We start from the raw sequence: 15,966 nt of genomic DNA, 5'->3' as shown, positions 1-15,966 counted from the left end.
CACATAAATTAGTATGCTTAGGTTGCAACTATTGCTAGATCGAGAGAGTGAAAGATTGTGAGAGGATGATCAGGTTTAACAAAAATGAATATATGAAAGTGGTACACAAGAGGCATGAACTAAACATGGCATTCATTTTCCTATTGAACAATAGAAGCATAAGAATTAGTTGACATTTACAACATACAGAAAGAAGTATCCATTCTTCTCTAAAGATCCCAAGAATGCAATCAAATATAGAAGATTTTTGCATCCAAAAGAAAAGAAAATTAGGACATACCGGTGGCACAATCAATTGGATGCTTGCCCATGAGGATTTCTGTCCTCTAAACATATATATAACCTGTAGAATATTTTGAAAAGTAAATAATAATAAGAAAGTATCTACAACGGCAAGAAAAGAGGCAAAAGCTAAATAAGAGAGATGTCAAAGTCCTTCTGTCCAGGCCCTAGGTCATGATATTCTTTTTTAACTATTTGTAACACCATATGCATGAACTCATGGAAGCTTCTCATGCATTTGTAAAGACTTGGTTGATTTGTTCTTGAGTCGGAGCAACCAAGGCAATAATTTTAGTATGGAAAGGGATAGCCAACATATTTTTAATACTACAATGAACAAATTTGTAGTTCTGAAATCTGGCCAAATATATTTCCAGCGCATCTAGTTCTGAAATCTGGCCATATATATTTCTAGCGCATCTGGGCAAACTGACATTTCAAGAAGGAATGATCTCATTTCTCTGTCTTGAGTTTATTGCACAATACACATCTATAATCTTCCAAAAAGAGACTCAGATCTCATACGTTTTAGTTCACTACATGATTTCCAGAATCAAGAACTCGAATGGATAACTGAATATGAATATGCAGTATGAATATGCAGTGAGAACTTCCTACACATTAGAAGTACTAAAACCTGAAACTGTCCAGAAATAAAACCAAGTATCACTCTCATTATTGACCGGCAAGGAAAAAAATTGATATGCTTCCCTAGAGCAGAAAAAAATCATGTTGCTGATCAAATGCTTGTTCTAAAAGGGAAGGTGATATATCGTAGTTGATGACCCGCTGGACAGAAAAACTTTGACCTTTTGCAAAATAAGAGATCAGGCCACTGATGTTGTAGATTTGTCCATTCCAAACATCAAGACAGAAAAAGTAAGAAATTATTTGTAGCCTGCAAGGTGATTCATGGAATCCCTCCACCATAGGGAATAATCTGCCGTGGAAGGGAGATAACTTTGATCAATATGAAGCTCACAAATTAATCCGGCCGGCAAGAAGTGGTGGCCGTGATCAAGAGGAAACATGAGAGATTAGAAAGAGGAAACATGAGAGATTAGAAAGGGGAGGTGTACCTACCTTTACTGAAACCATCAATCAGCAAGGAAAAAATTGTAGCAACAGAATCTTGCCAAGGGAATATGAAGAGATAAGGAGGACAAATGGAGATCTTCGGTGGCTCACTGCCGCCTAAGGCTAAGAAGGACAAACTTCGTACCCCAGCTAGGCAGGATGGAGGTGGAGCAAGACAAATAAAACGCCGCTGTGGTCACGACGAATTCTGCCATCTCAGATCTCCTTCCGTGCTGTGCTCGCCGGCCATCACCGAATTGGTCCCCTCTACTAATTCCGATGCTGCTGCTCTTTAGGTGTATGGCCCCTCCCATGCTGCTACACGACGTTGGCATCTCCAAGATTCGAGCAGTAGAAAAGCCGATGTAGCAACAGAGAAGGCGAGGCAGATGGACACGATAGATACCAATCCGTCATCTGCTCGTAGGAACGGAAGTGAAACTCGATGATCTGCACCAAAAGACGAATCACCATGAGGAAGAAAAAGGTCAACAAGAGCAGACCAAATCAAGCAGGAAGAGGAAAGGATTGAGAAAAGAAGCATACCACAAGAAGGCCAATCCGAAGAGGAGTCTGCACGACGAAACAACAAATCGATAGATGGAGGCCGAGGGCTACTTGTGCGGCTGCGCCAACACTCCCAATCCCCCTTCCCCTGTGCCTCCGCTCCCGCCGCCGTCTGCGACTTCGTCCAGCCAGCCCGCGGCGGCGGCGAGGCACCCTCCCGCCTCCTCTCCCCATGTTTTCCCTCTCTCCTATGAGCCTCTCCGCTCGACATAGCAGGCCTGCTTGATTCTGGCGAGGCCTAAGGTGGTTGTACAGTGAGGGGAACAAAGGAGGGGTGGGTGCTCACCTTGGGGCGTAGGCGCCGTCCTCTAGCGGCGTTCGGTGGTGGACCGTGCTCTCCTTGTTGAGCGCCTCGCCGTATTAGGCCTGCTCCATGCCACCAACTGCTTTCGAAGGGAGAGGAGAGGGCGAAGCTGCTCCACCCAGAATGGGAGTACGGCGCCGAGCTCCTCCTCTGCACCGCCAGTCCCCGACGATGCGTTTCGTGTCTTTCTGGATGGCGATGAGGATGCAGACGAAGCGGGCGAGAGCGACATCGACATGAGCGAGAGGAGGGCAAATTGGCTAGTCGGCTTGAACCAATGCAGCGTTAAGCGGCTACCGCTTTGACCGTCCGTTAATGCTACAACCACACCGGGAAGGAAGGCAAAAGATATTTTCCAGTCTTCTTACAAATCCTAGAGAGCACCAGAAGTACACACGGAAAAAATCACTTCAGGCATTAAACTGTCCAAGTACATACGTGTCAGCTCCACATTAACCCCCCAAAAAAATTCAAAACTATCACAAAAAAGATGTGTGTTCCCGAGTAGTATAGTAGTTATGCTGAGCGCTGCAAAGGCTTCTTTTGTTTTGTTTTTTGTGTCAACCTGGTTACCTGACGCACACGAAGTGCAGCGGGAGGGGAAAATCAGACCCTTTCTACCCTTTCTCTCAGCACCAATGGCACGGTATCTTCTCCCTTCCACCACCACCGCCGTCTCTTCGCTCCCCAGGGATGCCAGGACCTCGCCGGCGCCCTTCCTCGCCCTGCGCGGGCTCGCCTCCAGGTCCAAGCAGGCGCGCCCTATCATGGCGGTGGTGTCGGAGCAGCCCACCGCGCCCAGCAAGTTCCCCAAGGTGGCCGCCCCCACGACCGGCCCGATTCCCGCCGACGAGCTGCTCGGAGTCATCCAGGCCGCCGCCAAGGCCGGCGCAGAGGTGCGTTTGAGGTTCTATACTCTTCTCGTCAGGCTTCCTTTGTCATGTTGGTTCAGTTAGATGATTGCAGGTTCCGTCCGGGGTAAGGGTTTGTAGATTGAATTGCTTGCTTCGATTTGGGGTGACGGTTGCGATGAAAATATGTCTGTCATGGGCAGCCATAAGAGCCAGTTCGTCTCGAAGAAATGCTAGTCGCTTAGTTGAATCGGCAGGTGCTGGTCAATGTTCTACGATACCAACTACTGGTTTCATTGGTTTCTGGGGATAGAATAACAGACATATTTGACAGAATCCAATATTGTGACTATTTTTAGACCAACAGGGGCCCGCCTATTTTGACTAACTAGAGAGCCCATATTGGTTCATCTCTTAACCAAGAGAGGATGAACATAGGGGGTACAACACGGTGCTGTATGGGTTGCATAGTTCATATAGTTGTGTTTAAGGTGCTCAGTTCCTCATTCTTGTAAGATGTAGTGTGATACTTCCACGCCCTGATGCAAGTTCCTCATATACTTGTTCTAATTTTAATGAATAAATTCCCAAGTCAATTTCCTTGTCTTCCATTCATTTCAGGTTGTAATGGAAGCTGTTAATAAGCCGCGCAATATCCAATACAAGGGGACTGCAGACTTGGTGACAGAGTAAGAATGCTTCTCATGCATATTCTTATTTCTGCATGTGCTGTTGGCTCCACTGTTATATGAACCAGGGCCTATATTTTTACTTGGAACTTCATGTGAATTTATTATTCTATATACTTCTGTTCAGCACAGACAAACTGAGCGAGTCTGTCATTCTTGAAGTTGTGACCAAGAACTTTAAAGACCATCTCATACTTGGGGAGGAAGGGGGCATTATTGGAGATTCCCTGTCAGAGTATCTCTGGTGCATTGATCCTTTAGGTTTGGCTGCTTTATAACTACTTATAGTACACTCAACATTTTTTTCCTGTAGTGGGGTTAATTGGGATTTTTCTAACGAACAGTATGTATCATTGGAAGATTCTTGTGGTATTTCTGATTCAGAGGATTGTTTAATTTTCTGGATGTAAGCTGTGCACTTGTCTGGGTTAGTCCGTTCCACTGATTTGGAAAGTGACAATTCTACGTAGATTACTAAGTGGAAGAATGATTCGACATTTAGACTTGGTATCTAATTTTGAAGCATTATCACTTTCTCTGAGCCATTTGATTACTCCCTCTGGCCCAAAATACATGTCGGAGGTTCCAGATTTTAGCCTACATTTTGCCTAAATCTGCGACAAGTATTTAGGGTCGGAGGGAATAGATAAAATGCAAAACAAAAAATGCGACCAACCGCACTGGCATTTTAGAGAACTCCTTGACACCCGCCAAGGTTCGAACCGGTGGCAGCGTTCCCCACGTCTTCCCCAGACCGACAGTCTGTTCTCAGATAAAATGCAAAACAACCTTTCAATTTCGTAAAAGATACAATTCATGGTGGGCAATGGTGGACAAGATGAAGATGATGGTAGAAGGATGTATCTCGTGGCAAGACCAAGGCGTGGGATTGTGTAGGATGATATTTTTTTAAGTTTTACCTTAAGTCCCTGCATGGACATGGATCTTTGTTCGTTTTGAAACCTTCGGTTGGCTTGGCCTGGTGCCGTAATATTTTCTGGTTTACCTGTTTTGTTTTGCACCTTCTGCCTGAACTGGTATCCCCAGATGTAACGAACCTATGTTGCTTTCATAAAAAGACAGGGCCCATGTGGGTCTCCCCTCTAAAAATGATACTATTCATTTTCATCATCTTCTTCATGAACGATCTAATTGAGTTTCTCCTCTTTAGATGGAACAACAAACTTTGCACATGGTTACCCCAGCTTTTCTGTATCCATTGGTGTTCTATTCCGAGGAAAGCCTGCTGCTGCCACTGTGGTATGTTTATGCATGTAATATTGTCGAACCATATGATTATGGAGTACTGGAGAAAAAAGTGTTGGTTTTAGAAATAGTTTCTCTCTATTTTACTCAAATGTTATCTCCTTTAGGTGGAGTTTTGTGGTGGGCCTATGTGCTGGAGCACTCGTACAATATCTGCATCTTCTGGTAGGATCTTTGATCAACAATAGGTGTTCTCCTATACTGTGAAATGTTTTTTAAGGATTTGTTTGCTCCTTGAACAGGCAATGGTGCTTATTGTAATGGGCAAAAGATTCATGTCAGTCCAACGGATAAGGTAACCTATTTTCTCTTATGCTACATTATAAGTAATGATATGTGAACACTTGTGTGTACCTTTAGGAAAATCTTCCAGCAATCATAGACTCAAATTATCTAATTTAAATATTTCAGGATGCAATCATAATTCATGTGGCATAGATAGTTCATGCCAGCCGACATGAATTTATAATCTGTTATCTCTAATTGTTTCTCTAGGTGGAACAATCTCTTCTGGTTACTGGGTTTGGATATGAACATGATGACCCATGGCTGACCAATATAAATTTGTTCAAGGAATTTACTGATATTAGTAGGGTAAGTGAATCTTCCCCTGATTAAAAAGGTATTACTGTGTGTCCACTAACAAGGGAACCAAATACCATGCACCCATTTTTTGTCCTTTTATTATTTCTTTTTTTAATGTAGTTTCTTTCAGGGGGTACGAAGGCTAGGCTCTGCTGCTGCTGACATGTCCCATGTTGGTCTTGGCATTACAGAAGCCTACTGGGAATATCGGCTTAAGCCATGGGACATGGCTGCTGGCGTTCTGGTAATCTTTTTAACCTGATGGGAATACCCACAATTAACAATTGGAATCTGAATTGCTAAACAATCATCAGTTTGGCATAAAGTGGGAGTGGCTTATTTGCTTACTTTCAAATCTTACAACCTTTTCATTCAGATGATAATTTTCATGTTTATGATGGTTCTTATATTGTTGAATTCTTATAATTTGGGTTGAAAAATAATATGGAGCAGTTTGCACTAAAGATAATCTTAAAGGTAGAATTGAGCACTTTTGAGCTATTTTTTAAAAGCAATTGATATCATTTTCTGTAATCGAATGTAGATGCATTGTAAAAGGTACCACAATGTTGCATGTATTCTGAAATGTATTTATGTACTTTTGATTTCAATTAGTTGAATTTCTGCTCATTGATCCTCAGTAGATGGCTTCTTTTTTCCGGATCTAAGCAACTCTTACTATGTGGGGTTTATCAGTATAATTACTTGACGAATTTGGTTATTTTTTTCAACAGATAGTTGAAGAAGCTGGTGGGGTAGTGTCACGCATGGATGGTGGAGAGTATACCGTCTTTGATCGTTCTGTTCTTGTTTCCAATGGTGCTGTTCACGAACAGGTTGGTTTAAAAAAAGCAGCTTGTTCTCTTATTTGCTAAAAATCACGCGCTCTAATGCTAGTACTACTAGTATCTCAAGGAATTACTCTCATTTCTACAAAGGGTCAAACCATATGAACTTAATAGTCCACATTACATGATTTGTCATACTAGGGGATCTCCAGGTTTAGGGTGTTTGTGTTGTTTGGTTTATGGATTGCCTACAACAATGATAATTCTGTTATGTTATTTTTTAGAGAGTTTCTATAGGGTTGTTGATGAATCCTATCACTGAACTGCAGCTTTTGGATCGGATCCGGCCTGCTACTGAAGATCTTAAGAAGAAAGGAATTGATTTCTCCTTGTGGTTTAAGCCTGACAAGTACCCTACAGACTTCTGAGTTACGCAGCCCTTCAGCTACTTGTTCTCTTTGAAGCAAAAACAAGGATACTTTTGCTCAACAACCATGTACTTAGACTGACAATACATTTCAAAGTCATTTGAGTTTTTAAAACTTAAAAGCCATTTGACTTAAGCGGCTGGGTTATTATAGCCAAACTGTACAGGAAAAAAGAGTAGAGCTGCAACGAGCTTCAATCAATTTCGTTTTTCTCAATAATCAGATGTATCAGAAATTAATGTCTGCAAAAGAGTTATGTATGCATAGTTGTGCCTGTTGTATTTGGGAAAATATCAGCAAGTTTTGCCAATCATGGTTACTCAGCAAGAGCGCATGAATTTGCCATTACTAAAGAACTTGCTTGCATGGCGATGTTACAATCATGTAAACACAAATGCACGCGATAACCACGAATTTACCCCTAATAAACACCTCTGTCTTGCATTGTGCATATTAACATTTGTACAGAATTAAGAAAAACCACATATATTAGTCAGTCCACTCAAAGGGTGCTGCACTGCCCAGCGCAGCCCCCACAGCAAGGATTTCTTTGCCTTCTGGATAAGACAACTGGATGATATATCTTGTGAGGCTAAAAATGACACGGTAGACAGAACAACCCAAAGGGAAAATTGTTGACAGATATTCCAGTATTTTCCTCACTCTTCCACCACTATCAGAAGCGGGCACGAGCTCAACGTCATTTGTCCCTTCTCAAAGCTGCAGCTTTGCCTGTGGAGACCTTCATCCTGCGCTCATGTAATCCACCTCCTATCTTCCTGAATTCTTCTTACCTTTGTTGTTTCTATGTTCATTTAGTTTTTCCCAAATTCAGGCAACTGCAGTTAAATTTGGTCTGTGTTCTTGATGACACTTCTATATAACCATGTAATTGTTCCCCTTTCTGAATGTTTTGACAGGAAGTTCTCAAAGGAACACATCCTTTCTACTTCTTCCACTGTACTGAATGTTTTGCAGTTGTACTGACATCTCTTCCCTCCACATGTTGTAGGTTGAGGATAGAGTCACCATTGTATTATCCTCCGGTCGTAGGACCAAGATGGCGAATATGTGCTTGCGGAAACATCCAGCAAGGAACTTCCCTGCACGACGCAGAGGTGAACTTATATAGCTACGTCGAAAGGAAGAACAAATACGACGGCGCTTACATTGACAAAGATGGTGAGACGAGGACCTTTGATCGAAAGAAAATGTCACGGAAAAGAAGTAATTGTCCATCCCTTGCTTGATTTAGGCTTGCGTTAAGTTCTGCAACCAAGCGACGTTGCCTTTTGAGTTTTCTGCCATTGAAACGGGTTTAACAGCTTGGAGTCTCATCTCATGTAGCGGGTGCAATGAGAGGCCGAGGTTGGAAGTACGGCTCTGGATTTGTGGACGGGGTGTTCCCCGTGCTCAGTCCAATGGCACAGGACATCTTAGAACTCGTCCAGAAGGAAACAGACGTTGCCAAAGTCTGGGAGTCGCTGGACAGCATCCCTGCCACGCACAGCCTGTGGGACGACATCCTCAACGTCGCCGTCCAGCTCCGGCTGAACCGGCAGTGGGATCCGATCATAACAGTATGTCCCCAGACCAGCACACCGCTGTGATCGTTCATCGCATTTTCGCCATTTCAGCTAAGCCCTGATCAACATCTTGATGTGTGATTTCTCAGAACTGTCTGTAGGTCTGCGAGTGGATTGTGTACCGGAGCTCCTTCCGTCCGGACGTCATCTGCTACAACCTGCTCATAGATGCGTATGGCCGAAAGCGTCAGCTGGACAAGGCAGAGGCTATGTACACGGCTCTGCTGGAGGCGCGGTGTGTGCCGACAGAGGACACCTACGCCCTCCTCTTGCGAGCTTACTGCAATGTCGGGTCCCTGCACCGGGCAGAAGGCGTGATCTCGGAGATGCGGGAGCACGGGATCCCTCCAAGTAGGCACAGTTTGCTCTGAACCGTCTGTCATGGAGAAGAAAGATTCAGGTTAACTGAGACATTCACTCACGAAGAAATGGTTTCTTCTTTCCAGGCGCAACCGTATACAACGCGTACCTCGACGGGTTGCTGAAGGCGAGATGCACCGAGAAGGCGGTGGAGGTGTACCAGAAGATGAAGAGGGACCGGTGCCGAACGAACACGGAGACGTACACCCTGATGATAAATGTGTATGGGAAGGTCAGGCAATGTTGCTAGGAAATGAACTGAAAATGTTCTTTGAGACAGTGGCTTGCGCTCACATTTCTTTGGGATTTCGATTGACAGTCGAAGCAGCCGATGTCGGCGATGAAGGTCTTCAACGAGATGCAGTCCATCGGGTGCAAGGCCAACATATGCACCTACACGGCGCTGGTGAACGCGTTCGCGAGGGAAGGGCTGTGCGAGAAGGCGGAGGAGGTGTTCGAGGAGATGCAGCAGGCCGGGCACGAGCCTGACGTCTACGCCTACAACGCCCTCATGGAGGCTTACAGGTGATCCATCCATCGATCAATCATCCATAGTTAAACTGTTAAATGTGTTCATGATTGCAAGCGTTCTGTCGATGTATTGCAGCCGCGCAGGGTTTCCGCAAGGCGCTTCGGAGATCTTCACCCTGATGCAGCACATGGGGTGCGAGCCTGACAGAGCTTCCTACAACATTCTGGTGGACGCCTATGGAAGAGCCGGTCGCCACCGAGGTAAACTGATCAAACCAATTCCAGCCAGCGTTCCCTGCTCTGCCCTCCTCTTACGAGGTGCTGAATCCGACCGCCATTGTTAATGGATGGATGCAGAAGCGGAGGCTGTGTTCGAGTCGCTGAAGAAGCAGGGGATGGCGCCGACGATGAAGTCGCACATGCTGCTGCTGTCGGCGCACGCCAGGTCCGGCAACGTGGCGCGGTGCGAGGAGGTGATGGCGCAGCTGCACAAGTCCGGCCTCGTCCCGGACACCTTCGCCCTCAACGCCATGCTCAACGCCTACGGCCGCGCCGGGCGGCTCGACGACATGGAGCGCCTCCTCGCCGCCATGGAGCATCAAGGGTCCTGCGACGTTAGCACGTACAACGTGGTGGTGAACGCGTACGGGCGCGCGGGGTACCTGGAGAGGATGGAGGCGGCGTTCGCGGCGATGCAAGGGAAGAGGGGGATCGCCGCCGACGTGGTGACGTGGACGTCCCGCATGGGCGCGTACGCGAGGAAGAAGGAGTACAGGAGGTGCCTGGAGATCTTCGAGGAGATGGTGGACGCCGGGTGCTACCCGGACGCCGGGACGGCCAAGGTGCTCGTGGCGGCGTGCTCCGACGAGCGGCAGGTGGAGCAGGTCACGGCCATCGTCAGGTCCATGCACAAGGAGGCCAAGACATTGTTCACCTTATAACAGAGACTTAGAAGATGTCAAAAAAAATAAAAAATTGAAGGAACATAAGATGTAAATTAGTTAGCAGTATATACGATTATCTTCATAGATTGTTCATCTAAAGAAATTTATTCTTTTACGAAGATCTGAAATCAATAGATTAAAAATTAAAAGTTCCCTCTCGAAAAAAGTTTAGGCATCTTTGATTCAAAGACGCAAGGATAGAAAAAAAAACCACTCCACATTATTGCAATATCATGTCCACTTTAATCTTACATGATTCCGTATGCACCATGATTATTTGATTCCATGCAGGAAAAAAACCTTTAAAAAGATTTGAGTTGATGTTAGATTCCAATAAAAGTCTAAAGCAAATGTTTTTTTTAGAAAAATAATTCTTTGAGACATGATCCTACGAACCCAACTACCCAATATAGGAAAGAATCATAAGGATTATTTTGATCCTCCAAATTTTCTATGCAAGTCGTTCAAGTCGTTTGAACGAGAAATGTGCTGATCCCTTCATGATTTGTGCGAAATTATTGCGAACTAGTCCCAGAATATCTTTTACATTGTCCCAAAGTTGCACTCTGACAGTAGAAAACTTTGCTAATAAATCAGTTGTACTCCCTATGATGTGGATATCATGAGGGGAACTATTATATTATTCTCGCTAAACCATAAGACTAGTAAAGATTAGGTTACTAAATGGATGCCATGATATCATCAAATGTTATCTTACAAATGGATGACAACAAAGTGCTCTTCACACATACGGAAAAATAAATATGTTAAAGTTTTACATTATATCTCTGTGGGAATTGCTACTCCTATGATGGATAGATACACTATGGGCCCACTCATGTGTTCGGATATTCGCTATCGTCTCGCAGAACACGTGACTAAGTTGTTAGTCACAAGAATATCGATAATATGGAATGAGTAAAAAGTACATGTCAGGTAGCGAGAATATCATAATAGTTTTCCATCATGTTATGCCAAGTATCGAGGAGCAATATGACGTGTATCCGACAATAATATGGAAGTTTCACACAATAAATATCTTTGTGTTATATGTTGTACTCGCTGCGGTTATTTATTATTATCGTAGAAGGTGTTCCGGACATGTCCACATATATCCAACCCATAGGGTATGTCACACACTTAAAGGATTAGCGACATTTCGACTGTGAGTGCAATTTAACATATGGATGAAGTGGTCCTGAAAGTGGTTCTAAGAGTCTTGGATTATTCCGCAGGTGTCCGAAATATGATCGAGGGTGTTCAAAGTTGGTTCGAGCAAATACATCAGAAGGTCATACAAACATCATGTAAGGTCCGACATATTCTGCGAAAGGTTTAGGAGGGTGCGCCCCAGATGGGCACCATCGTCCTAGGGAAAGGTGACTCCTAGCCCAACTAGGACTCCCCCTTTGCCGATTTGGGGTGGGGGAGGAGAATTCCACTTGTACTCCAACTCCCCCCCCCCCTAGTCGGCTTGGGCAAGGGGTCACCAGCCTACTATATAAAGTGAGGGAGTGGGGAGGCGGCGAGGCCAACCCTAGCCGACAGAGGATCCTTGAAGAAGAAATTGAATGTCATGAAGGACTCGGAGCCTAGTGTATGAGTACATAGAACACCGAGTACCACATGGAGGACAAATTCAACCCATGAACATAGAATGAGCCAGGCCATCGGTATGGAGACATACTAGGATACGAGGTAAACAACCAAACTTAGAGAAGACAATACACACAAAGTAATACCCGGAATACCAGAAGACTAGTTTGTAACTAGGATTCTACTTGTAAACCAACTTGGTTCACTTGTAAGCCCATCCTTGGCTGCCTATATAAGGCGGGGAGGAACTACCGAGAGACATATTTAGTCTCATACACAAACCATATCATGTGGTACATAAGCAATACACCTCTCCACCACTAGGAGTAGGGTCATTGCCATCATGTCCCAAGAGGGCCCAAACGTGTCTAAATTAGCCTCTCTTGTGCAAACTCATTTAGATATCCTAGCGTACCACCCCATCTTATCACTCCATGTTAAGTATTGTCGGTATAAGACATCCATATCAACCTTAGATGGTGGATGGGCTTTCAAAGACCCCCGAGCGGCCTATTTGTGTATCAAGGACTACGGACGGCGGTGCTACATCTCACGGACAAGCTGGGTCGTGTACCCCAGAGGCTGGTGTTGTTGGTGTACCGTGTAGGGTGCGACATAGTGGTTGGAAAGTCGCGACGACGGCCCCGATGGCTGCGGTCCTCGTTTTATGGGATGGTACAAATGTCACAAGGTTCTAGAGGCAGCTTCACCTACTCCAAATGTTGGGGCGTCAGTAACGGCTTGGTTTCTCTACCTTGCGTTGGTGTGGTGTTTGCGGTTTTATGGTGCGTTGCTTTTCCGTGGTTGCTCGTTTGTTGGAGACTTTGTGGTGTGTTTATCCAGTTCTGTCGCTTTGGCGGGCAACCGGAGATGCCTATATATAAATTGGAAAATCTTTTTCTATATAATGGAATTTTTTTGGTCGGGTTTCCCAAGCAAAAAAGGTGAGTGTGAGAGAAAGGCCACTAAAAATTCAAGCACGTGTATAAAATTCCTTTTATAGTTGTAAAATAAAATTAGAACCTGAGTGTCTTAATTTTAGAGCTACAATTGTGTAATTCAAATAATACGGTAGGTAGAGATTTTTTGTGTGCATGAGATAGATAATTTTATTCTTTATCAAAACGAGATGGTGCCATTAGAGGGCGTTGGTACGAATGACAATCAACGCTCCTATTGTCCTGTCGGGCCCAGGGTCGCCTCCTCACCGCAGCTACTCACCCAAGAAAGCCGTTCGCGCTTCCCATGATGATTCAGAACTCGAAGCGTGCCCATGCGGCCTTCATCGTCATCGTCTCCCAACATTCCAGACTCCAAACGTTCAACCTTCATAACCACTCTCTCTGCTATTGCTCCACTCCAGTTACTAGTTACTATACCCGGAAACCCAACAGTTCGTCGCCCTTCTGTATCAACCATTATATATATAGATTGACATACTCCAACTGAATTACCGGAAGTATTCCACTGGCCATGCATCCAAAGCAATACACAGGCAAAGATGTTCGATTCCTGCTTCATGCCGTTCAAGCTTCACTATGCGGAAACAAAGAACCTTGCCGTCGGCGACGTCGTCTACGCTGAGCCTGAGATCATCTCCGCAGGGGGATACCTATGGAGGATTATCTGCTATCCGCGTGGGGAGAGTACAGAGGACAACAAGGCGGGCGACCACCTCTCCATCTACCTCGAGCTTATGAGCAATGCCACAGGCGTTAAGGCCATCTTTGAGGCCTTCATCCTGGACAAGGACGGTGAACCATCTTCGCTTGACAATAGGCTCCTGGATACACACCCAGCCGAGGACTCTTTGTCCTGGGGGTGGCAAAGGTTTGCGAAGCGAAGCGACATCGAATCTCAGTGCGTGAAAAATGGGTGGATCACGATTGTGTACGGAGTCATAGTCGTGCGAGACGATCCCCTGACTGTGCCGTCCTCTGACATCGGGGATCACCTGGGCAGACTCCTGGACTGCGCCGATGGATCCGACGTTTCATTCCTCGTCGATGGCGAGGAGTTCACTGCTCACCGGGCTGTGCTCGCCGCCCGCTCGCGGGTCTTCAAGGCAGAGCTCCTCGGCTCCATGGCGGAAGCTACGATGCCGCGCATCACACTGGATGATATTGAGCCTGCAACCTTCAGACCTTTCCTCCGGTATATGTATACGGATGCCCTGCCTGGGGATGACGAGCTCGGAGACTCGGCTATTGAGTTGTATCGGCATTTGCTCGCCGTTGCTGACAGGTACGCCATGGATAGGTTAAAGCTGATGTGCGCAAGAAGGCTGTGGGACAATGTGACTGCAGACACCGTTGCTGCAACTTTATGTCATGCTGAGACATACAACTGCCCGGAGCTGAAAGACAAGTGCATTGCTTTCTTTGCGGACGAGAAGAACTTCAGAGAGGCTGTGCTGACTGATGGATTCGTGCAGTTGGTTCAGAAGTTCCCATCAATTGTTGTTGAGCTAAGGGAGAAGGCTAAGAAGTAGGGAGAAGTGTATTTCATAGTATTTCCAATTTGGTCATGTCTGGTTGAATTATGTTTTAAAACCTCTTAATATATTTTTCATGTCAGAGATACATGTTCATATACTCCTGGGTGGCAGCGATCAGGGGTGCGCCCTCGGTGCTGGCCATAGTGGAGTTCATGCTGACCTGGTAGCGTGTTCAGCAGGTGGTTGTCGGCGAGGCGCCGGATACAGTCACTTGGAAACTTTCCACCTCCGGTACTTACACGGCAGAATCCGCATACCAAGCCTTCTTCCTGGGGACAGTGAGAGCCATGGCGGCTACCGACCTTTGGAGTGCAGGAGCCCCCTTGCAGCACAAAATGCACATGTGGTTCGCCATGAAAAACAACATGTGGACGGCAGATAGGTTGGAGAGGAGAGGGTTGGAGCACCCGGTGGAATGCCCTCTTTGCTGCCAAGAATCGGAGACAACGAGTCACTTGACGCTCCAGTGCTCATTCTCTCGGCAGGTTTGGTACAACAACTTGATTCAATGGAGGTTGCACAGGTTTACGCCAACGGCTAACTCAGAAATCGCAACATGGTGGAGCTCGCTTTCGGAGGCAGTGCCCAAAAAGCACAGGAAGGAGGTCAATGCCCTGGTCATTCTAGTGGCCAGAAGTCTCGACGCAGCGATTCTACAACGTCGTGGGCGTCCCCGTCCTATCCGATGGTGTACAGTGCGTGAAGATTGGTACTGCGCCGTTTTGCATTTTGATCCTGTACAAGTCCATCTTCCTGCTCCTATAGACACTGAAGTGGACGTGTTCATCTTCCTCGCTCTCTCACCTTATCCTCTCCTCGTCGTCCTCGACTCCGGTGCCGCCCCGGTCCTCGTCGTCCTCGACTCCGGCGCCGCCCCGGTTCCCGTCGTCCTCTACTCCGGCGACCCCGTCCCCGAGCTGGAAGAGAGCAGCGCCCCTGTTGTCGCGTTCTTCCCGGCGCAAGTCTGGACCGCTCCAGGTCCGCCACGGCCCTGCTCCGTCGCCAACATCGACAAGAACGAGATGGCGCAGCTCGGGAGGCTCGCCGGCCACGTCTCACCGTCGTACCTCTCCGCCGGTTGGGAGCGCTCGTGCGAGCCGCTGTCGGCGATGTTCTTGTTATTTTTCAACCCGACTTGCTTTCTTTCCAATTCTTGTTATTTTGTGTGATTTATTCCTGGTGATGTTTACGAATTATGACGGGAATCAATTTTCTTGTTCGAGATTATTCTCTTCCATTCTTTCCTATTTAGCCTTTACTTTTTCCTAACACAATCCGGTGATTTGCTATTCCATTTTTTTCTACCTATTTAGCCTCCATTTTCCTAACATAATCTGGTACAGATCCTGCATGTGTGCTGTAAAAAAAGGTCCAGATCCAATTAACGGTACTGGACAAAATGGTACAGTTAAATCTGTATGTTGATTTGTTCTAAACATAATGGAAATGAGCTTTGTTGGTTCAAGATTCTGTATGTATGATTTTTGGTGAACATTCTCCATGTTCAGATTGTTTGAAGAAATCAATCTAGATGGTACATGTTCAATGTTAGTTTTATGGTACACATCTAGATTACACTAACGATTCTGATGTGCAAAATTTTCGTTGCGTGATGGATTTGAAGACTGGATTCCTATACTCCCGGGTTGACAATTATTCTTTTCCTAAAACCGTA

General features: G+C 45.7%; 2 protein-coding genes and 1 pseudogene across 3 annotated transcripts; all 3 read left to right on the top strand.

Annotated features, from left to right (window-relative positions):
- Positions 1–2,813: 2,813 nt before the first annotated feature.
- On the top strand, positions 2,814–7,150 carry LOC124691767 (phosphatase IMPL1, chloroplastic). Its single transcript, XM_047225041.1, has 10 exons — positions 2,814–3,126; positions 3,703–3,770; positions 3,898–4,031; positions 4,942–5,030; positions 5,144–5,201; positions 5,279–5,331; positions 5,532–5,630; positions 5,752–5,865; positions 6,356–6,457; positions 6,739–7,150. Exons 1-10 carry the CDS (start codon positions 2,869–2,871, stop codon positions 6,835–6,837), a joined length of 1,074 nt encoding a protein of 357 aa, XP_047080997.1. The 5' UTR covers positions 2,814–2,868; the 3' UTR covers positions 6,838–7,150.
- Positions 7,151–7,351: 201 nt separating this feature from the next.
- On the top strand, positions 7,352–10,210 carry LOC124691766 (pentatricopeptide repeat-containing protein At2g35130). Of its 2 annotated transcripts, none has more exons than XM_047225038.1 (8): positions 7,352–7,596; positions 7,850–8,064; positions 8,185–8,417; positions 8,525–8,774; positions 8,870–9,015; positions 9,103–9,308; positions 9,391–9,515; positions 9,612–10,210. In XM_047225038.1, coding segments are annotated over exons 1-8 (1,761 nt in total). In that variant the 5' UTR covers positions 7,352–7,594; the 3' UTR covers positions 10,196–10,210. The 2 variants fall into 2 exon arrangements, with proteins under 2 accessions (XP_047080994.1, XP_047080995.1); XM_047225039.1 differs by lacking the exon at positions 7,352–7,596 and adding an exon at positions 7,603–7,725.
- A 3,085-nt stretch (positions 10,211–13,295) lies between these two features.
- On the top strand, positions 13,296–14,285 carry LOC124689756 (annotated as a pseudogene).
- Positions 14,286–15,966: the final 1,681 nt, after the last annotated feature.

This window comes from Lolium rigidum, chromosome 2 (assembly GCF_022539505.1).
Source record: "Lolium rigidum isolate FL_2022 chromosome 2, APGP_CSIRO_Lrig_0.1, whole genome shotgun sequence".
In the NCBI taxonomy this organism is placed as follows: Eukaryota; Viridiplantae; Streptophyta; class Magnoliopsida; order Poales; family Poaceae; genus Lolium; species Lolium rigidum.
Note: the sequence above shows the minus strand (reverse complement) of the source record. Positions and strands in the feature narration are given on the sequence as shown.